This window comes from Dromiciops gliroides, chromosome 5, assembly GCF_019393635.1.
Source record: "Dromiciops gliroides isolate mDroGli1 chromosome 5, mDroGli1.pri, whole genome shotgun sequence".
NCBI classification, from domain to species: Eukaryota; Metazoa; Chordata; class Mammalia; order Microbiotheria; family Microbiotheriidae; genus Dromiciops; species Dromiciops gliroides.
Window position 1 is genome coordinate 118,869,752 of NC_057865.1, and position 24,279 is coordinate 118,894,030.

At 41.0% G+C, this 24,279-nt stretch overlaps 1 protein-coding gene across 1 annotated transcript in view; it reads right to left on the minus strand.

Moving 5' to 3' along the window:
* SND1 (staphylococcal nuclease and tudor domain containing 1) overlaps nucleotides 1–24,279 on the minus strand; it is a 486,824-nt gene that overhangs the window by 422,551 nt on the left and 39,994 nt on the right. Inside the window, exons 4-9 of the mRNA XM_043965422.1 lie at nucleotides 24,024–24,102; nucleotides 22,003–22,163; nucleotides 20,310–20,401; nucleotides 19,528–19,686; nucleotides 18,249–18,355; nucleotides 12,417–12,507 (exon numbers count right to left, since the gene is read on the minus strand). Of these exons, the coding sequence (XP_043821357.1) occupies nucleotides 12,417–12,507; nucleotides 18,249–18,355; nucleotides 19,528–19,686; nucleotides 20,310–20,401; nucleotides 22,003–22,163; nucleotides 24,024–24,102 (689 nt within the window). The remainder of the gene's footprint in view (nucleotides 1–12,416; nucleotides 12,508–18,248; nucleotides 18,356–19,527; nucleotides 19,687–20,309; nucleotides 20,402–22,002; nucleotides 22,164–24,023; nucleotides 24,103–24,279) is intronic.

The following is a 24,279-nucleotide window of genomic DNA, read 5'->3' on the forward strand; positions in this document are numbered from 1 at the left end:
GGTAACTGATATTTTCCCCAACAACAAAAATCATATCATTCCCAAAGATCAATTTTTTTAAAAATTATGGAACAATATATCTGTATGGCTTAAGAACTAGAAAACTAGCTTGCCACATTTCTCTCAGGCCCTGCTCAGAGCCACCGGGCAGCAGAACAAAACAGTCTCAGCCATATATTCGGCTCTACAGAACTGCACATTTGCATGGGACATGATAAACTGGATGTCTGCCCATCTGGCCACAAAGGACACAAAACTAAACCATCAGCCTGAAAAACACACTCATTACCCACCCCCCAACCCCCCCAACCCCGCCATAAGAGGCCAAGAAGCTTTTTTTATTTGTATACTCCTTCAAACAAGCCAACTCTTTATCCTTTTCAGAGGATCATCTAACTTTATACTAAGAAAGTAAAGGTCTTACAGTATGAGAAAATGCTAAGGGCAATAGAAAACCAAATGAGAGATTTTAATAATGTAGAAAATAGAAGGTGGTAGCTCCATAAAACAACAGAGTCAAAAGAGAAAATCAAGCAGATTAAAAGTAAGATGTAAGTCTATGGAAAACTAGCTAGGGTTGACAACTCAAGTGATATGTCCGGATTGTTGCCAGTAAGTAGTGGAAGCAACCTGGGTCAGAAGAGTCAGAAGGCCGGAAATATAATGGAGGGTCTGAAAAAATTAGATGAGTAGGTAAATAGGGTAAGGTTAAGAGAATATGATGGCTTTACCCCTGCACAACTCAAGCGAATCACAGATCAAAAAGTATCAAATAACCTGACCCAAATGAGCCGCCAGAATAGGAAAGATTCTGCTTTAGCATGTTTTTTAAATGCTCTAAAAATCAGAGAAGCTGCACATAAACTCTCATGCCAGAATCATACAGCTCCCTTAGATGAAAAAAAAAATTCCAATACATCCTAGAGGAGGTAAATATATGAACTGGTTGCCATTCTAAGAACTAGAGCTAAAGGTAATAGCACCAGCATAAATTATTTATACTTCTGCCAATTTGAGATCTGAACTATTACCAAAGAGCAAGATACAATCCCAATGAAATCTCAGGGTCCTATGACCAACCCAGCAAACACAAAAGGTTCGGAAGAAAGCAAAGGATCAATGAATTTTCTCCCCAACTGTCTAACTTTGGAAGGGAGAGGTACACATACTATAACAATAATGAACAAAAAGAGGCAAGAGAGACTTACAGGATACATTAGCATCAGCTACACAAGAACCAGGCTGAGCTGAGCCAAACCAAACCACCTGTGGTCTCACATATATGGCCAAGGCCTTTGTTCATGCTGCTCCCCTCATCTCCACATGTTTAAATACCTACCTTCAAGGTCCTGCTCACTCAAACGCTAAGCCCTCCATGAAGCCTTCCCTGATTCCATACCATCCATCACTCACCACTATCACTACCTGCCCATCAGAAAAGCTTATTCCTTCACAGCCTCTTGTAACTTTTCATTACATTAGGATACCCTAGCTGCATCTTTGTATATATAGACCTAGAGCTAGAAGGGACCCAAGAAGGCAGCAAGTCCAGCCTCCTTGCTTTATTAATGAAGAAATTGAGGAAAAGGGAAATCAAATGACTTACCTAGGGTCACATAGCTATTCATCTATTGCCTCTTTCCTTCTAAGCTCCAAGACTGTAAACTCTATAGTGACATGGACCATATATTAATTATCTTTGCTTCTCTCCCAACAACTAAGGACAGGTTTTGGGTACTTAATAGATATTTGGTAAATGAGCATAGCCACAGCCTCTCTTCACCTCTTAAAATGGTCCTAGGAGGCATGTGAATTGGCAGTAACAGATGACAAGAGACCAGTTGCGGATTATTTGTGAAGGTTACAGAGAGAATCCTCAAAATATCACAGAAGTAAAGAAACAATGATTATAAGCAAAATCTGAACACATGAGAGGTAAAGTCTCAGGATGCCAAGCTTCTAGGCAGAATATTCAAGAGTTCTAAGCAGTACTGACCCTTCCTCCCCAAGAAAAGTAAGGGGAGGGGGGGGGGGGGAAGGGGAAGGGCACAAAATCACATAGTGTAACGATTGGAATGACGCCACCTGCTAGAGATTTACTGTAGAAGAGTTCCACCCATGAAGCGAAGATCTTTGAGGGCAAGACCAGGAGTCTTTTCTTTGGCATCAGGAAGTGATGTTGGGTAGTGGGAGGAAGAAGGAAGAGACTAGCGCTCTGTCTGGGGCTTTCCTTTGGACTCTGGTGGAGAGCAGAGGTAGAAATGTGCTCTCCCTTTAATAGATAGGAATCTAGGCCTTTCTCTCTCTCTTTACCAAATTCTTATTCTCCTTAATAAATGCTTAAAAGTCTAACTCTTGCTAAAGCTTATAATTTATTGGTGACCACTCATTAGATATTTTAGACAGACTAGCTAGAATTTTAGCCCTTAACAATAGCCTACAGTCTTCTAGCAATGTCGGAATACTCCTGCAATCAGCACTTTAAAAATATCTAGATATTTTTTAACCTTTCCCAATGATTCAAAGAAGAGGGAAGAAAAGAAGATAAAATGATGTATAATGATCAAACCTTTGGCTTAAGCTCCCAAGAGGTCAGGATCCAAGGGTAGGTGTCCCTATGTTGCCAATAGACATGACTAACTAGACTGGCTTAGCAGCAAACAGATTCTTGGAGCTGTAAATGTTAGGCCACAGCAACAGACTCTCTTTTCAACATCTCCCTGATTAGAAACCTCCTCTTCAGGAGATGAGCACTGTGACGCTTCCAGCCAAATGAGGTCTGGGTTTCTGGTGATGAGGCTTTGGTATATGTGTGTGGGGTGGGGCTTTTTTTTCCCCCTGTAAATTGTGTCATTACTGTCAGGAGAACAAGCAGCTTCTAAGCAGAGACATGGAGTAAGCAATAAAAATACTGGTTATACTCATGTACTGTGTAGTCAGTGTAATGCAGAGTAGATCACTTAACTACCAAAGCCCGCACCATTCCCATCATTACAGATCATATTTATAGCAGTAATACTGCTACTTATGGCGCCTTTCATCAGAATATCGCCCACACCATTCACACTCTCCACAAGCTATAAGATCAATTATCACCCCCTGCTGCTTTCCCCTACCATGCCAAGAGATACCCTTAGGCACAAAAGCAGGCAACCTATACCAAGCTACAGAGCAAGACACTAGTGGAGATATGAGACATGCAAAATAAATCCAACTCTGGCCCACCCTGTCAAAAGCAATCCTAATTTCTGGCTACAAAAAGAACAAATCTAAATAGTTTAGGGATGACATTGCAAATACTTAGTAAAGGATACCATAAGTCACTGCAAGGCTCATATCAGAAACAAAGCATGAACGATCTCTGGCACTGACGGCTGAGCACTAAGGGATAGCTGTTCGTTGCACTCTTAATCTGCTGAACACCACTGAAATGTTCCACTTAGGGGGTGCTCAATGTTTTTTAAGGCTAATTTCTCTAATACTTGGAGACTCAGCAAAAGAAATAAGGGGCTCATAAGAGACTTTCACAAAGATTCTAAAAACAGCCACAGCCAGTTGGTTCCCAAGAGTCCTCAGAAATACCAAAGTGGCCGTAGCCTAGATACAGACTAAGTGACTAAGTCTTTACAGGTCAGCAGTGGTACCCTACAGATACTACAGGTGACTCTCAAAGCCAGACTACAGTATCACTTTGATGGTGCTACTAAATATGTGGTGTGACATAATTCCCTGTCAGATGCTGTTGTGAACACAGCTGCTGGCTGCATTTACTGGTCTTTCTGCTGCTGTTCCCCCAGGCCTCATGTTGGATCACTACACCTTCTTCCCTCCCCTCTGCCCCAGAAATGGTGGGGTGAAAAGCGTCCACTCTGCTATTTGGTACACTCACGTCCAGACGCCCAGCAAAATTCACCTTCCCATTGCTTATCAGTATGGTACAGCTGACAACCTTTGACCTACCTTGCCTATGATTATGGCACTGAGCAACTTCCAAAGGCAACATCCTTCGGCAGCACCCAGGGAAAATGAAATGGCAAAACACTAATAGCTCTAGAAGTAACAAACAATGAATTCCTATTCCAATCTCTCACTACTCTGGACATTTCCATCAGGAAGCCAGTTCACCAGCTAAACCCCACAATCATGCCATCAGTTGTTTCCAGTGATGACACAGGGAAAGTATTTTGAACCAGACCAGCTCCCTGGTTTCCCTGTCATCATGTGAAAGTCAGACCACCAAAATCAGAGTAGCTAGTGCTTAGAATATCACTATCATGTCATCAAGCAGGATGTATTCTACAAGCCTAGATGAGAGCAGGAAAAGTCAGAGGTCTTTGATGTTCCACAATCCCAAAAGTAAGAGAGACGCTTGAAGACAGCAAGGCTAATCCAGAGTTTCAGTTGGAGACAATTCTCAGGTGTAACGATTGGAATAACGCCACCTGCTGGATACTTACTGTAGAGGAGTTCTGCCCATGAAGGGAAGGTCTTTGAGGGCAAGACCAGGAGTCAGGAAGTGACGCGGGCTAGTGGGAGGAGGAAGGAAGAGACTGGCGCTCAGTCTCGCTCTTTTTTCCTCTGGACTCTGGTGGAGAAGGGAGCTAGAAATGTGCTCTCCCTTTAATAGATAGAAATCTAGGCCTTTTTCTCTCTCTTTACCAAATTCTTATTCTCCTTAATAAATGCTTAAAAGTCTAACTCTTGCTAAAGCTTATAATTTATTGGCGACCACTCATTAGATATTTTAGACAGTTTAGCTAGAATTTTAGCCTTAACAGATGGCTGACCACGAAGAGGAAAGCTAAACCTCAGTCTTCTTCTGATCTTCTGGTTGGGTAAGAAATTTCCCCTACACTCTCCCTTTAACTGCTAAGTACTGGCGTACTGGCTGTGTTTTCCCTTTAAATTTTTTCAAATGGACCTTTTAAACTCCCTAATTACCCTATTTTTGACTTTAGTCTGTTTAACCAGACAAATGGGGGATAAGATCATGTTAATGCTTTGTTTTTGTGGATTTTCTATTTTTCTTTTTCTTTTTGTTAAAAGAACCAGCAACTTACTCACACAAGGAAATATCTCTCCCTCTCCCAACCATGCTTTTTCAGAGAAACCTGAAGAGATTCCCCCAGCTTTTCCCAGTTCTAACACTAATTGTTGCTCTAATTTTGCATGCCTGGAGGCAATGACCCACCCTCTAGAAGCTTTTAATCCCCTAGCATCTGGAGGCAAAGTGGGGGAAGAGGAATCCAGGCCTGAGTTCAAAATCAAGTCTGATTCAAATTGCTCTGGTCCCTCCCCTCCTCTCCAGACCCCACCCTCTATTCCTCCCATGGCCAAGCCCATTGCTTCCCCTGCCTGGGAAGTCCAGAGAACTGATGCGCATGCTCAACTTTCTCTAACTACATTTGCAGCTTCAGGCTCAGCCCTTCCCCAGCCTGGCTGTGCTTCTGAGACAACCTTAAAAAGCCCTTTAAATTCCAGATATGCTCGTTTTGTTCATAATTTTGCTAACCTGCTTTTGTCTTTAATTAGTAATCTTATAAAGCATTTGTATGGTGAAAAGACTGACAGACAATATAGAGGGGTTAAAGAAGAAAAACTTAAGCCGAATAAGAATGACAATCATCAACATAGTTCAAGACTCCAATTCTTTTGCCATGGAAGGGTATATATTTTACAGAAATGTAGAAGTAAGCAGCAAGGTATTGATATGAGTATTGGGGATTTTAGATACCGGAATCAAAAGTGTTCTGAATTCACTCAGAGTAATAGTATCAGTTCAGAGGTTACATAGGATTTCTATGCTATTACATATACATTTTGAAATTAATGGTATGGGTTTATTTTCATAGAGATTTTCATGCTTTTGAGATTGTGTCATACTTAGTTTTTAAAACAAGGAGAATATTTGTAAAAGCTTTTTATAGTCATGTGATCAAGTTTATATTTTATAGTACTCTTATTAATATTAAGTTCATGCTCATTTAGATTTCCTTAGTTTGAATTTCACTGTCTTTTATTGTTCCACGTGTATTTTCTTCTATTCATTCATCTATCTAATTTTGAAACATGGTTTTGATTTCATAATACAATGTTAATTCTAGGAGTATTGTGCTCCCATATTCTGAGTTGTTTGTTTTTGTTATTTTTTCTCAACTGATTATTTGATCAAACTCTTTAAAGCATTTCCCTGGCAAATTGTTTGCCATGGCAAGTGTAAATTGATTCTAGAAGTATTATTTTTGATAAGCATATTCCAAAAAAAAAAAAAAAAAGAGGGGAACATTTGTAAAAGTTTTCTTTGAGATTGTGTTGTGCTTTAACTTATATTTAAATATGTTCTGATTTTTCACAAAAGTGATTGTATACTAAGTAAAAAAAAGGGGTATTATTTGAAATTGTTGCATAATTATATATTATATTCTGAGTCAAGATGTATTCACATTTTTTGCAATCATTTATTATCCTCAATTTTTAAATCCATATGAGACTTGGATTATGGGAACTTATCATTTAAGACACTAATTGCCTTTATTCTGAGTTATCAGATGCCAGTTGGCCAAGATGCCATCCAATCACAAGAGGAATACATGCAAGAGCAGACACTGAACTGTCACATGAGGGGAGACATGCATGAAGTCAAGGTATGGCCGAGGGAACGGCTTTTGACTAATGTTGAGGTTGGATTCTCTTGGTTTAATATTTTATTTTATTTTTCCCCACAATATTGTACAGATGGCTGGAAGTATTCATCCCACCCATCTCACTTCTACACCTGGCTTCTATGCTCCCTCCTATATGCCTGATGCCATGGACATCTCAAATCCCATGCATCTGATTAAGTCTGACTCAGTTTCCTCCAATATGTTCGGTGGCATGGACATATATTCCATCCACCTATTTTAAGCCTGGTATACTGCATGGGCAGTATATATTGCTCAAGTGTGGGAATGCTCATATCCCATCATTTCTCTGTTCTTTTATGGTAACCCCCATAATTATCTCAGGTGTCATGATAAATACAGTGTTGAATTTGGCCTTGACACCTGTTACCAATTATATTAGATTTTTAAATTTCTCATAATGGCATGAGGATAATTAGGCAGATGATGCAAAAAATGATGAAACAAAGATAAAAATTATTTTAAAAAATTAATATCACAGCAATTGTCTTCTCAATTACCCTCCATAAGGGGGGACTATAGTAATATTATAATTTTAAAGAATGTTTCAATTTTTGTTTTATTATATGTTTCATGTGTAACAACTAAGATTCTGAATTCCCTTAGACATGTTTTTGAGAACTTTCATTGTTTGATTTGATTATTGACAAAGCTATTTTAAAGTTGTGTTAAGCTCAATTTTGTAGGAAATTTTCCTGGCTGATTACCAGCATCCACACATCAACCCCTGAAGAGACTTCCATTCTACGACTACACCTAGAGGACATCTGAGAAAAGACTTTCAGAGACTTTAAATGAACAATTTTGATTTGTTGTTTTTGTTGGTTTTTTTCTCTTTCTGTTATAATATACACCATCTGTAACATGTATTCTCTGCAGAGGCCCTCCCTTTGCAAGACTAATGTCAAAGCGTCGGTTCATGAGGACAAAAAAAAAAATCGCCCCTCTGGACAAAACTTTCCTCTCTTCCTTTTCTATATTGTCGTTCACATATTATTAGTTAGCAATAGTTATTATATTCTTTTTACTGTTCTGTCAAGGAAACATTTTGTTTCTTGAGGAACAACAGGGGGGACTGTAACGATTGGAATAACGCCACCTGCTGGATACTTACTGTAGAGAAGTTCTGCCCATGAAGGGAAGGTCTTTGAGGGCAAGACCAGGAGTCAGGAAGTGACGCGGGCTAGTGGGAGGAGGAAGGAAGAGACTGGCGCTCAGTCTCGCTCTTTTTTCCTCTGGACTCTGGTGGAGAAGGGAGCTAGAAATGTGCTCTCCCTTTAATAGATAGAAATCTAGGCCTTTTTCTCTCTCTTTACCAAATTCTTATTCTCCTTAATAAATGCTTAAAAGTCTAACTCTTGCTAAAGCTTATAATTTATTGGCGACCACTCATTAGATATTTTAGACAGTTTAGCTAGAATTTTAGCCCTTAACACAGGAAATAAACAGAGCCAGAAAAAGACACTAGTGATATACTGAAACAGGATTTCTGCAAGGTGATCATAAAGACCCAACCACAGTCCCTTTCTTTGGACCACACCCCAGACATAGCCATCACCTTTATGTAGTCTTAAAATGTAACCTCTTAATAATTTGGGGGGGGGGGGGGAGGACAGAAGCAGGACAATGAGGGTTAAGTGATTTGCCCGGGATCACACAGCTAGTAAGTGTCAAGTGTCTGAGGCCAGATTTGAACTCAAGTGCTCCTGAATCCAGGGCCGGTGCTTTATCCACTGCGTCACCTAGCTGCCCCACTAAATGTAACCTCTTTTAAATAAGTAGGGACCATGCCCTCTAATTACTTCGTAACTGCACAACGTCCTTCATGTAGCTAAGGAAGAATGTTAAGGGAACTACATTTTTAAGACAATGTTCCCACTTGACTAAGAATATTAGTCAGGCCCACAAATACTTCAAGAACCACAGGATCTAACAAGAAGGTCCCACAGTGGGGCAGCTAGGTGGCACAGTGGATAAAGCACCAGTCCTGGATTCAGGAAGACCGGAGCTCAAATCCGGCCTCAGACACTTGACACGTACTAGCTGTGTGACCCTGGGCAAGTCACTTAACTAACCCGCAAAAAAAAAAAAAAAAAAAAAGGTCCCACAGGATCCAACAAGAAGGTCAGGGAAAGCAAAACATATACTCAAGACCCTATGGCCCCAAACAGCAACAATCAGCAAAATGACACAAGGAAGCAGACTGGGAAGCTGGCAAGGAAGGGTAGGCAGCAAAGTCTCAGTTAATCAGTATGAAGAGAACATGCTCTCTTGCTAACCTGAAGTGACAAGGCAAGCTCCCCCACACATTTCACTCCGCATGAAAATGCCACCTAAGCAAACTATGTAGATCAGCCCTTGCTCAAGGCAAATTCCAACAATGCCGGTGTATCATAGACACATGTTCTTACCTAGATTTTTCGCCTTCTCAAAAGGAAACCTTGTGGGAAAACCTCTGACCAGCTCCCCAAAAGACTACAGGGCCCCTAAGTCATCAATTGAAGATAGAACTATCAACAGTTAGATGGCACCTTTGGAAGGTTTTTTTCCCACAGTGTTTGCAGGATTTGATACCATGCAATTAAAACTACTGGTAGAAAGCAGTGCTGCTAAGGAACTGCTATTACACAACACTGAAAATTCTCTGAGCATAACCCATTGTGAACCAACCCAGTGATTGTGAAGTGCTTTCCTGGAACCAGAAGACTCCATAATGTCCCTAAAAGACAAGATGGTGATAACAGATATTTGTGATCAAATCCAAAACATCACAAAACACTGAGTTAGGGTTGGCACAAAAGATAATGCAGAAGTATTTTTAAACTGAATATCCCATCATCTTTCTTCCTCTTGATCCTATGGGCAAAATCACCCCCAAACCTATCAATTCTAAGGGTGAAGTCAAAATTGAAATCTTCACCAAATGGGTCAGGAAACCAAGTCTTCAACCTAACCTAATTCTTTCCTGTTGCATTTTCCCCGGCAAGAATACTGCAGAGAACTCCATTGTCAATGAATGCCCACAAAAAGTCACCAAGGGGACTGCAGGGATTGCAAAAACTACATCTGGTCAGGAGTTCTAGACTTCTATAGTACAACAATACAGCATCTAAAGTAAATGAAATTCTACTGAACCAAAATGCCACTAGTCTGAACTTCACCTATTCATTAAGTTTCCTAACTAGCAGCGAGCTAAGAATGTTAGTCAGGCCCACAAAAACCTCAAGACCCACAGGATCCAACAAGAATGTTTTGATCCAATCAGCTAGGTTCTTCCCAAACCGAGTGGAGTCCAACCAATAATCTCAGCTTCCCATGTCTCATTCATAGTTCTATTATGCAAGTACCTTAGGACTCTAAGACTAAATGTGTAATGCAGTGTAAAGAGTTTATCTACTTTTGTTGGGGACTAGTTTCATGAACTCTGTATAGATGTTGTCACGGGAAATTAACAGAGTAAGTGACATGACCAATGAGTAGCAAGGAATGATACCAGAAAATACTGAATGAGTTTTCCAGTCAGCTGGTCACTGAATAAGCATTTATTTCGCACTTACTATGTGCCAGGCATCATGTTGGTAAAGATATACTGTACTAAGTGCTGGGAATGCAATGAAAAGTAAAAACATCGACCAACTGAATTATAGAGCACATGGAGGGGAATAGAATGTAAAAAGACTAACAAGACACACATGAAGGAGACAGGCTGTTGTAAGGAATCATTTGTGATTTGGGGTTTCTATGGCCCCGTCTTTGCTTCATTATGGTCAGACTGAAAAGATGTAATCCTGAAAAGCCTAAGAGAAGATGAATGTGTACTTGAAGAGATTATAGAACAAACAACACAAAGAACATTTACTGAGTCAAAGTATCAAACAAAGTACCTAAACCCCACTTAGGAGTTCCCCCACGCCCACATGGAACTGGCCAAATTATAAGGGGGACAACCCGGGGGTATGTTGAACTAATTAGAGAAACAGCAGGGCTAGGAACCTCCCTTCCTGTGGGAGAGGAACAGAGAGGGAGAGGAGGAGAGAGAGAGAGAAGCTGGTGGTGGTTGACCTTCAGACCAAACCAGGAGACACTGCACAGCCAATTCTCCTTGGAACTACAGATTCCAGGTAGTGGTGAGTTTGTGTTGAGGTGAGGCTACCTCTTTGGGCTAGCTGGGCTGGAGGCAAGTTTGTTCAAGGTGCCTGAGGGCCTTTTTACCATAGAGATTTAGATACTAATCATCTGGGAAGTGGGTCTTATCTTTCTCTTCCACTATACCCTTTCTCATTGTCCCTGGCACTATTAACTTCACTTATGTTGTAAATTCGTTCCCATTAATAAAATCTGATTTGTTTGTGGAAAAGAGGCTGTTAATCTCCTTTCTTATCAGTCTGGGAGAAATAACTAAAAAAAGGCAGTTTGGAAGGGAGGGAACTGTGGACCCAGAGGTCTCTCATTATTTTCTGAACCCCAGTATTACGGCGAGCCACCCAATTAACTCTCCCAATGCGAAATTTGGCCCTTACACTGTGAAGCACTTTAAAAGCCAAAGAGAGGATTTTATATTTGATCCTGGAGGTAACAGGCAACCATGGAGCAAGAGACTGACATGACCATATTTATACTTTATATTTAATTCCCTTCTCACTTGTCATTTAATTCATGAAGGAGAAAGGTCCAAGATGCAAAAGGCAACACAGCACTGGTAAAATTTGAGCATAATTATCTAAACAACTACAAGGAAACAAGTTCCAGAAGAAGGTAAGGAAGGGGCTGCTTGGAAAACCTGATGCTTTAGCTATGGTGATAATGAAGAAAAACTCCCATAAATTCTTCAGTGATGCTACTTAAAATTCTAGCTGGAAGAAGGCAATGTTTCACAAGATGACGGTGCCACCTAGTGGCCCCATTACAATCTCTAAATTAGCAAAATAGGGATCAATGCTACATAAGTAAGGATGGCCACGCAGATGAAGACCACATACATTTAATTACAGAGCCAGAGCCCTCTTTGGTCCATTCAAAATAAAACTTCTTGTTTCAGCTAAGGAACAAAAACAATCAAAAGTCAGATTCTTGGCATGAAAGCCAGCAGCCAACTCTTATGGAGGAGCCACCAATTTCACTCTTGCCACTAACCCCAAAGTACCAAATGTTGCAATTCAAGCTAAATGTGGATGCAACCCCTCAGAGTGACCACAAGGAATTCTTTTCAAAAGGTCAGGCTTTCACAAAAAGGCACAAGTGTACTTTCCTCTGCAATTCAGAGCTCTAACAAATCCCTTTCATGCTTCTAGCCCAGTACATGTTGTCAGTGAAAAAATGATGAAGAGCAAAATCAAAACCACTTAACTAATAGGACCATAAGGACAGCAGGAAAGCAGCCTGAGGCCATATATAAATAAGTGAATAGAAGTCACTGAGCACATAAGAGAATCCCCCTGAAAGAGAAGGGGCCATGAGCTGCTACTACCCGTAACAGATTCCACTCCACTGATTTCTCACTTAGAGAAGAATAAGCACCAATTTGTGAGGAGAAATGCAATTTTAAAGTATTTAAAGAATTCTAATTTTAAAGAAAAACAATTAATCCAGGGCCTCAGTAGGAAGACAGAAAAGTTGTCAGCGTCCATGTATGTTATGTTCATGACCCAAATACTGATTCAGAAGCAAACAAGAACTTGAGCTTTCCTTGAACAGAGCTGTGGCCTCACGGGCCTGGCATGGTGAATGACTCACCTTTGCAACAAACTGCTTGTCCTTTTGGTCCAAATTAGCCGTGGGGGCCACGTAGTCCCTCCATATTCTCAGTTTTCGCTCCTTGGCAAACCTGGCAACAGAAATCAATCAGTTAGTCAACAAGCATTTAGTAAGCATTCATTCTATGCCAGGCACTATGGTGAGCACTGGGATACAAAAACAAAACAAGAAATGGAGAAGAGACTATCCAGATAAAACAGAGAATATGCTCAACCAGAGCCAGAGCACCCATTCAAGCCCTCATTCACTGCAATACTGAATCATAAGAGGTTGGCCAGGTTACTGGAGGAAAGGTCACCAAGGGAACCAAAGCCCCCAAAAGAACAGGATCCCCATGGCCAAAGAGTCACTACTTAGTAATGTTGCTGACATATATAGAGGTGTCAGCTTCTCCATTCTAGCACAGATGGGGACCAAGCAGATTTCCAATCAGGTTACTCTGTAGAGGAACACAACTTCCTATGCATGGAAGAAGGCTCTGTAGGTACCAGGCTCCCATTCTGACAGTCAGCTGTTTGATATATCTTCTCAACTCCCACTTGAAATGTGAAAGATTTTTAGTAACTCATATCTTCACTCATGACCCTCCAGTACCTCTGTGGTTCAATGATATGAACGAGACTGTCAATGTGAGAAAAAGCAGCAGTATTACAAAGGGTCAGGTACCCAATAAATTTACACAAGCAACCAAATACTGCATGCAATCATATACAAAAAAACCCAACAAAAACCCACTTACTGCCCTGATTTATAGACAACATGACACCTGAAGATCAGGGAAGAAAACGACCAAACTATTATGACACCAATTGGAACACTGTTGTCAATAACCAAAAATGCATACCAACAGGAAGTTTTAAAATTTCTAATACCATCATGTGATCTGTACAGCAAATTGTTTTTGACCAAGCCTCTTTCAAAGTCAGAACAAAACTGGGAAATAGAACCTATACAGAGAAAAATCAGTAGAACTTGTTGTCTTGTAGTAATAACAGATGAACAGAACAATTTAGCTGGGTGACCACTTATCAGATATTGAGAAAGGATTCTTGAGCCAGGAAAAAGGTCCAACTAGATGACCTCTAACATCTCTTCTGACAATAAGATTCTATGATTCTACGAAATGTTTATGAAAAAGGAACACAACAACTATTTTTTGTTAGAAGCAATGAAAGATGTGAAAAGAGACATAGTGCAAAGTCTATGAACTCTAAAATATGTGAAATCCTAAAGAAGATGATGAGCAGTATGAGCTTTGTGGCCTACCAAAGCAAGTATAATGGGAAAAAATGGATGATGATAATAATACGGGGTAAATATCGACGTTGTCTTCTAGGGACATCATCCTCCAAAACAACTATGGCAGAGCAAAATCATTATTTTACGTAAGTGCTCTCTCTTAACTGGGTGTCCCTTTCTCCAACCCATCCTGCTCAAGAGGACCAAAACACTTTCCTAAGGAAAAGGTCTGGCCCATGTCATTCATATGGCTCAAGACATGTTGGTAACCATTGCTTCTAAGATTAAATCACAAATTCCTCAGTCTGCTACAATATGGCTCCAAACTCATCTGCTATTCCACTGACCTCCCCACATTACTCACTTCACATTCCAGCCAAAGCAGCTTCCCTAATTGTCCAATCTCCTCTTTGTGCCTTTGCGCCTGCTCTCCCCCATGCTGATTCACCCAGTAGCTCACAGGGTCATGTATTTAGAGCCGGAAGGGACATCAGAGGCCATGCAGTCCAAACTGTTCATTTTACCAATGAGGAAATGGGTTAAGTGACATCTAAGGTCTCATGGGTAGTACAGAGAAGAAACGGGATTTGAAATGAAGTCTCCTAACTCCAAATTCCACCGTGCTCACTTTCTCCCTAAGTTACCCTGTCTCCACTTAGAGGATCCATGGCATATCCTCTGGTAGAACAGAAGCTCCTCAAGTACAGGGAGGGGCTTTTTCGGTCTGGTATACCCATCATCCATCATCCATCATGACACCTTACGCTTAATAAACGTTCATTAGAGAGAATTTAATGAAACAGCTAAAAACTATTCAGCTGGTAGTTGCTGTCGGCAAAGAACATAAAAAAAAAAAAGCAACAGTGACAGAATCTTTAGTAAAACAGATGCAAAATCTTTGCAAAAACCTTTCTTCACTAAAAAACAAAGAAGTTCTTCAAGAAGGCACAGAAATACTCAGAAATATAAGAAAAAGGAGGCTCTCTTCAGAATTCAGTTGTAGGACACCTTGAAGACTCTAAAGCTAATTTCCTCAATCACCACTGCAACGAAACAGTCCTTTGCCATCTTTTGAGAAGTTAAGTAGATTTTTGTTTAGAAGAAGAAAGTAAAATGAGACTATAAAGAAATCACAAGAATCCTGTCAGCCAATTCACATTGCTATAAATCTCTTGGATCTATGATTCAAAGGCAGAAATCTACAGGATGAGAAGCAGAGCCAGTGCATTCCAAAGGATTACAGAAAAACCGTAGTGTGAGGGGCTGATGCTGGAAAGGTACTTTCAAGATCATCAGGTGTCTAGGAGCATGCACGTGATGAACCTCTACAATCTAGCTCACAACTAGAACAACAATAGTCAATAGAATGTTTACAAATGATCCTAAAATTGTTGTTCTGAACACCCTCTGCCCCTTTTCCTGCCATTCTGACACTATCGCCACAGAGGTGAAAAGGGGTCACATAGGACTGAGGGGCATTTTGAATTTCATAGATTGCCACAGCCAAAAAAAATTCCTCACCAAATGGCCACTCCCTAAATGATGCTTTTTTGTTTCTTGTCTTTCCAAATTCCTCTGTCTTCTGCAGCAAATTAAAAAGGAACTGGCATATAAATGGAAATGTCACAAGTCAAGAAATACACTAAAATGTCAAAGTATAGCAAAGGTTTTCCTTCATCCAAGCCAACCTTCAATTCAAATAGGTCCATAAGGATCATAAAACAGTTAACTACTGATGGTGACTAAGCTTAAAATAAAATCAAGCAAAGTTTAATGTGGCAAAAAGTCATATTTATTGAACTGAGATTTTCCCCTGACCTCTTTTTGTAAAAACAAGTGCTCTCTATGTATGACTAATACTACGGTGTATACAAGGTACCAAAAGACCAGAAAAATAATCTTTCTGTTTTAATATGATGCTGGAATTTATCATTATTATTTTTTGTTTGTTTTTTGTTTTTTGTTTTGTTTTGGTGAGGCAACTGGGGTTAAGTGATTTGCCCAGGGTCACACAGCTAGTAAGTGTTAAGTGTCTGAGGCCGGATTTGAACTCAGGTACTCCTGAATCCAGGGCCAGTGCTTTATCCACTGTGCCATCTAGCTGCCCCCCTATCATTATTATTAATAATGATGTGATGAAATAATGGGATTTAGCAGATACTCAAAAACCCACCTGGAGATTAATCTAGACTGACTGAATCAAGTGAGAGTGATTGACTGCTGATTAGCCTACTTCAAGTTAACTGGATTGTGATCACACCTGGCTAGCCCTTAAGAAGGTATTGTTCTCAGAAGCTAGACTGTGAACTCAACTTGAGAATACCTTCAAAACCAATGGATTTGGATGATGCCAACCAATCAGCTTGAAGCAGTGTGTAAGGACCACCTCTGTTCCAGACCTATAAAAAGCTTCCACAATCAGCTTGCTGGGAAGTTCCTGATTAAAGCAGGCTCGTGGTGGAGGACTTGAGGAAGAACCCAACCAGGCTGGAACTCTATGCTAGATAGGCCTTTTCTTAACTTTCTGAACTCCATGTTAATACCTGTATGTTTTAATAAATGCTTAATGCCCAAAGACTGGTGCTGAAGCTTCTAATTTAAGGCGATCACACAATATAGATTTTAAACATCACAACAATGAGATAGGTCACATTTCTGTCTTGAAAGCTTACAAATCTTCTCATTTACAAAATGAGTGGGTTGAACTAAGGCCCTTTCCAGTTCTAATATTTTAAAAGTCTTCGATAGGGCAGCTAGGTAGCACAGTGGATAGATGATTGACCCTGGAGCCAAGAGGATCTGAATTCAAATCCTGCCTCAGACACTTGACACTTACTGGCTGTGTGACCCTGGGCAAGTCACTTAACCTCAACTGCCTCACCAAAAAAAGTCTTTGAAGTAGGCAATACAAGTGCCATGCTCATTTTGAAAATAAGGAAACCGAAGCCCCAAGTTGGACCTGCCAAGGTATAATAAAGGACAAAGCACTGAGCTTCAAATCAGTAAGAACCTGAATTCAAATCTTGACTCAAACAGAGTAGCTATATGACTCTGAGAAAGTTACTCAACCTCTTATAGCCTCAGTTTTTTTCATTTTAAAAATGAGAACAGGGCATCTAGGTGGCGCAGTGAATAAAGCACTGGCCCTGGATTCAGAAAGACCTAAGTTCAAATCCGGCCTCAGACACTTGACACTTACTAGCTGTGTGACCCTGGGAAAGTCACTTAACCCTCATTGCCCTGTTCCCCCCCCCCCAAAAAAAAAGAGAGAGAGAGAAGAGTACAACCTACTTCATAGAATTGTTGGGAGAATCAAATAAAATTATATGAAAAAGACCTTTGTACACTATAAAAATGTTTGTTGTGGTGGTTAAGTAACTTGCCTAAAATCTCAACATGAATTTGGATTGGTGCTGAAATACAAATACAATTTTCTTGACTAATTCCAACATTCTATCCACACAACAAGGTGTCTTTCATGTTTTAAGTTCTTGACACTTCTACAACTGTCAAAAACTGAGATGCTAGATTCTATAAAATTTAGCAGCAATCACTACCTCAAGAATCTGCAAAATGTTACTGTTGAAAAAACTACATTTTAAAATTTTAACGTGTAAAATATTCTTTTAATAGCAAAACTCTTCCGAAATGTCCACTCGTTAGTCACTGGCCAAGAATCTCACATTATAAATGACCCTAAAACTGCAATTCTTAACACCCTCTGCCCCTTTTCCTGCCGCACTAACACTACCACTACAGAGATGAAAAGGGGCCACACAGGACTATGGGGCATTTTGCATCTTAATTTATTCCATGGACTTCCACAGCCAAAAGATATTCCTCACCAAGCGACCACTCCCTATCTAAACTACAGTGCACCAGCAGCCTGAGCACACTAGTGCTCAGCATCGACACTTGGATCTAGGCTGTTTCTGACCTGGGCTGGTTAACCCCTCCTGGTGGCCTGTCATTCCCAGGGACCTGCTATGTTGATGGCAGATCTAGTTGAGAAAGCAGACCTGCTTTAGCTGGCTGCAGTGCAGAAGTCCCTCCCCTCCTGAAAGTGGAGACTATTAGAGTCTGCATCCAGTCCAAAAACACTCTTATAAATAAGAACCATGAGGAATTAACAAGAACCCAGACTGAGCCTAAGTTCTAGGTGCTATTCAACATTAGTCTCCTTTTCTCACCCCCATTCCTGACTTGAAAAGTAGTTTCAACCCTAAGGACCCTTTTTATAGATGACACAAGTCTGATGAAGAAGCCAAAACCATTCTAAGTTCATAGACAACAGACCTTGGAATGGCTTGGGCAGATGAAAGTTTCTCATCTGGATGATTCTTTCGGATGGGCTAGTAAAGTACTCATCACCCTGTCCTGAGCTGGACTGACCAAGGTAACAGACACTGCTACTGGGACATGACGCTACAATCATGAATCCCATGGTAAAGGAAATGTTCCTAACTACCCTGAAGCAGAGCCTGGAATAGGTGACAGGAAGGCTGAAGAACTTCTTTCAAAGGAAGTCAGTTATCTCACCCCATCCCACTGAAAGAGTCCAACAGATCTTACCTTTCAGCTGCTCTCAGCTTCTCCGCACCTCTTGTGTATACTGCAATTGACCAGTCCACGCAGCGTGCAAAGCCTTCCTTCAGCAAAAGCTCTGTGATGTTGCCATTCTGGAAAAGGGGGCAGAAGGGGATTGAAGGACACCATATAGCACAGAAATCTAATCTCTGGCCCTTTTCCTCCCATTAACATAGTCAAGAAACCTGTCCCAGCTCTTGAGCTGCAGGACCCTGACAACAGGCCACTCTCCACTTCTTTCAAGTAGAGTCCACTCCAGAGTTCCACTGAAGACTGAGCAGAACTCATCTGAGTAGCTCTTCTTCAAGGAAAAGCATGCTGCTATCTTTGGTTGCTAGTAGGTCTCACTCTTCCCTTCCTTTAATGGCATCATTTTTTTCCCAGTCCAAAGGGAAAATGAGAAAAGGGAGAAGGCAAAAAATAACTTGAGCTACATGGGCTCAGCTCTAGCTCTTAAGAATGCTCATTCTAACAAATTCTAGTCTGTCTAGTCTACAACAGTGCTACTCTGAGAGGGCAGGTGTGAATTCTTCCTGGGAACCCCAAATCCTTCTGCTTTAGGTCATAGAAGGGACAGTTTATATGGTAACCAGGATATACTTCAAACAGCCCTGTCAGCACAACCACCATCATGGTAGCTTAGTCCTGAACTAGGCAAAAGCCAGGAATAATGATGACCACAAATTAAAAGTGATCAGTTTTCCAAACTAGCAAGGTCACTTCTCATTCAACTAACACCCAGCCATTAAGATGGACATTTGAGTAGTTTCATCAAAGTCACAAATCTTGAGCAGGTATAATGCAGCTACTACATATTCAGGAACAGGATTTGGGACACACAAAACATAGTTAAAAGCACCACAAGGGTCTTGTGTAACTCTTCTGCTGTTTTAGGTCTCCATCCTAGAATCTCTGGCAGCATCATACTCTCAGTCTATACAAGAATTTCCTAATCTTTCCCAGCTTGAAAATGCATCTTCGAGAACAAGCCTGAGGCAGCTTATCTTTTTCCTAGGAACCCAAGGAAAATTCCATCCTAAATCTCTACAGATGACAAATGAGCCCAAGTCTGTGTCTTACACTGTCCGGCTAACTAACACTTCCTTAAGTGCCTCAGAAATCAAAGAGGCAGGTGGGACACCAGTCCAGGATATCTAACGAGATTCTTTCAACCACACACAATTTCAGGATGCAAACAAGAGTTGTCCATCCCCAAACTCTCATTCCTGTAACCACTGATCCCCATTTAGAAAACATGGCTCACTGGATGAAGGACAGTGCCCAACATGTTCTGGTTGTGGGAGCTCTCCAGGATTATTTGTACATCTCTCTGCAAGAGTCGGGACTCAGTGAAGAATTTAGCCTCTGCTGCAAATGGCTCTGGTGTCTCAGGGCCATCCAATTCTCTTCTGAAAGTTGGACACTACAGGCAAAAGCAAAAATCAAGTTAGCCACTGGCTCTGTACCACTCATCCTAATAATGACTGTCAGTCACTCATAAGTCAGAACAGACCTTCCACAAGGAAATAACCTCAGCAAAATTAGCTAAAAAAAGTTTCAAACTAGGTTCTTCTATCCCACCTAAAGGCATTATTGCTAAATGATAATGAAGCTGCCATATAATCGCAGGGGAGTTTTAATTATGGTTGAAGACAATGTTTTACCAAACAAGGACTCACTAGGGTTTTAAGACCTAATTATCTCACAGGAAAGGATTATTTGCAGCAATACAAGTCTCAATCTCCCAGACCCCAGAACATCCCATCTTTCTCCCCCAGATTAAGATCCTCAGAAGTACCTCCCCCTCTAAATCTTCAATCGAACGAACCCTAAGAGATTTGTTTTGCTTTGTCCCAGCTCAAGTTAATCCCACGACAGGTTTTAAACCAGGACAGGGGAAGGGTACTCTTTTCAGATTGGAAAAGAGAACTGAAAACAACTACCCTCAAGGTCAAACAAGAATGAAATTTAGTATCAAATGCTATAGACTACCTGCCTAACTAAAGGAATGTCCTACCCCTCCACAGCCCCCATGCACAGCCTGACCTTGATCCCTGAGAGCATGACTGTGACCAGATAATATTCGGGCAGGAGCAGAGCCCTGACCACACTGCCGTCTCGCACGTGCTCGATGATAGCTGTATGACAAAAGGAAAAAAGTAAGTCTTCTGCAATACTGAAAAAAGCCACGATGGAGATGGGAGGAGACACCAACACCTAGGAGAGCCTAGGAGGACTAATAATCACCCCAAATGCCAATCAGATAACCCAAGCCCCCCCACCCAAATATGAATGAGTAAAAACTATTCCCTTAGAAAATAGACAGCGATTACTCACAGCATAAGAAGTCTAAATCCCACAAGTTACCATTAGGCACAAAATGTCAGGTCTATACCAGGCTAAACCCAGACAACTCACTCCCAGTTCCCTTCAAAAAGCCCAGCCCCAGGGCCCCTTTGACAAGAGGCCTTTTTGGTAGCCTCAGTTGTTAGTGTTCCAGTTCTAAATGGGTTGTAGCAATTTTATATCTATTTTGTATTTTTCTGTAGGCACATTGTGGACATGCCCCACCAGCAGACTAGAAGTTCCTGGAAGGAGGAGATTGTGAGGGCCTAATGCATACTAGGTGCTTAATAAACAAATGCTTGTTGAATTGGATCAAATCTGGATAGCTGAGGCTACTTGTCTAAGTCTTTTCTCCTCCAGGGCTAGAGTGTTTTTGTTAGCAAGTACATCTAAACACTATCATCAGTGGGTGAGTATTCTACACACCAAAAATGGTGATGATCACTATCCTCGTGTATGTCGCCATTAATATTTCTAAGGCACTGCAAGGTTTGCAAAGTGCCTTTACATATAGTAACATGTTCCATGCTCACAACCACCCTGTGAGAGAGGGACTCTTAGGATCATGCCCATTTTAGAAGAGGAAACTGAAAAAGTGATTTGCCTGGGGTTCCAAAGCTAGCCAATGTCTAGGGCAGGAGTTAAACTCGCTTCTTCCTGACTCTGAGTCATATACTTTATCCGCCATGTCACCCAGCTGCCTTAGGCACAGGACTTAAAACTCATCAAGCCCAAACCTTTTATTTTACATGAGAAAACTAAGGCTCACGGAGAGGAAGTGACTTACCCAAGATAAAGCTGCAGACCAAGGAGAACAAATGTACAATAAATATCTGCTGATAATGTTTGGCGTTCTGGCCTGCACCAGTGATTTTACTGGTCGAGACCTCCCTGGTGAGGCCCTTCTCTCCAGGGACACAGCCTGGCAACTGTTCTGCAGCTTGTCTTCTTTAAAGACTTGCCTTGAGCACTGAGAAGCTAAAGGACTTGGCCAGGGTCACACAGTCAATATACGTTTAACATATTTGAACGAGAAGGGATAGGAAAGGATTTTAAGTTCTCAATTCATGATAACTCAAAGTAAACTAAAACATATTGTAGGATCAGGAACAAAATATTTTAGTGGGCCAGAAGGAGATTAGATATGGAAGCAATAGTTTGCCCTGTTTTACAGAGAACATCAAAACATTTTTCTTTATAAAATGTGAAATATGTGTCTATGTGAAATGAGCTCAAAATTCCTTCTAGGCCACCCAAATGAGCACAAATTACCCCACTTGGACTCAACCATTCTTTACAAGGGTTCCCCCTTTACAAGTCAAACAAAGGATTAGACTGGGTGCTATCTCACTCCATAGCTCTTCCTTTGCCCTCCCCAAACCAAGTGACTCACCATTGACAGGCTTCTGGTGGTGAGAATCCACAAAGTGCCGAGGATTTTCAATGGTGTACTTGAGGTCCCGGATTGTATGTGAACCATTTCCCTCACTCCACATGCCTTTCTTTGCCATCTTTGCCTGGTCCTCACATTCAGCAAGCCGATTCTGCTCAGGGCTAAGACATAGAAGGAAACAGAAGTTCAGATGACAGAAAAAAGCCTAGGGACAACAATCTAGATAGAGCAGAGTTTCTTAAACTCTTTCCACTTATGACCCCTTTTTGCCCAAGAAATTTTTCTGTCTAGCACAGAGCAGACAGAAAATTCATGTACTCAAATGACTCATCTCTCTTCTTGGCCACTAAAACAAGTTGAACTGTGCAATAAAAAGCCTTTCAAAGTTAATATCTAAGGAGGTAAGCAACATTCCTTAGGAGAGCAATGCCAAGTAAAGGTCCCCTTTCCCCAATATAAAGCTGGGGTGCCCAACTCCACAGCAGAGTTGGCACTGACTTTCAAGTAGAGCAAGCTTCTCAAATATCTAGCCTGCAAAATCATGCTAAGGTTAAATCATGCTATTATTAGAACTCATGGTCCATAGCAGAAGTTCTTAACCTGGGATCTATAAACTTCTTGGGGAGTTTTTAAGTCTGATAAGTTTTCAGTATGAATGGTTTCTTTTGTAGTCCTATGGGTTTTATTTTATAAATTTTAAAACATCCTGAGAAAGGTTTCATAGGTTTTGCCAAACAGCCAAAGATGTCTATGATAAAAAAATTTAAGAACTCCTGTCTAGAGACAGGGTACAGAAAGGAAAAGAACATCTTCTAGTTCTTAATGGGCTTAAGAAATGCAGCTTAAGAAAAAGAAACAAAACCAGACACTAAAGAGAGAAACACTTGGGCCTATACTCAACCTTGGAGAAATATGGCCTTGGTGTTTCGTGCGCAGTTTCCATTTTTGAAATGGATGGGAACTTCCCCTTGGCAGCCCTGTGAAGTTTATTTACCTTCACAGAGGCAGAATGCATATTCTTTTTCTTTTTTTTTTGGTGAGGCAATTGGGATTAAGTGACTTGCCCAGGGTCACATAGCTAGTAAGTGTCAAGTGTCTGAGGCCGAATTTGAACTCAGGTACTCCTGAATCCAGGGCCGGTGCTTTATCCACTGCGCCATCTAGCTGCCCCCCCAGAATGCATATTCTTAAAAATATACACAAAAGTAAGCAATCGAGCAATAGTCTATGACATCAACTTTGGAAAGCTTCCAAAAATACCACCTCAACACAAACATGTTTAGAAAAATAGAGCCCCGCACCCCGCCCCGCCCGACCACCACCCTCTCCACTACATAAACACACATCCACTAATATATCACTATACATGCTAACACACCTCCCTTCAGTCAGCCAGGGACAGAGATAGACAGGATAGTTTCTGTGAGGATTTCAGAGCTATGCTACTCAGTTTAACTGCCCTTGGATGTACAAGAGGGCAGGTGACAGGACAGCACATCAAACTTCTCCTATGTCTAATCAACATGATTGAAGCAGATATCTATCCACAGCCACCTCTAAGACTCTAACAGCCACCTGATAGATATTTGATTAAGCAACATCTCAGGTCACCACAACAACTGATTCAGCACTTGCTCCTCATAAGCCAGAGCTGCAAACAAATGCAGCTGCAATACACTGTACTGGATACTCTAGGACCAGTAAGGCTGAATCCAACACTGCATTTCATACTATTAGCAACACCCCTAAACTTCGCTTCCCAAAATGACACATTCACAACCACAACAGGGTAAAAAGCAAGCCTGCTACTTGATAGCAGCTGGCATTCTCCCTCAAAATCTGGTTGGGCACAGGTGTCAGTCAGATAACCTGGAACGGCAGTAATTGCCTGTTTCTTCAGTTTCAGGTTCAGCATGCAGCCGCACGCTTTTCAAGAACCATCAAAACCTTCAAACTCTTCCAGATATGAACTAAAACAGATTCTGGGACATCCAGGGGGCAAGAGGAAAAACCATACATACTTATTGGCTCGGATGCCTTCTCGCCGGCACGCTAAGCCTTCTGCAACCAGAGATTCTGCAATGTTTTCCCCACTTGTATCTGAAAGAGGAAAAAAAGAGAAATTAAATTAAATGCAACAATCATGCCTATGCCCATCAGCAACAGAGCTTGGATAACGTTACCTTCACTCTTTAAGAACAATTTTTCCAAGGAAGCAAAACAGATTACCCAAAATGGTCTAATGGTACAACTTCAAAAATCTCAAAGGATTGCCCA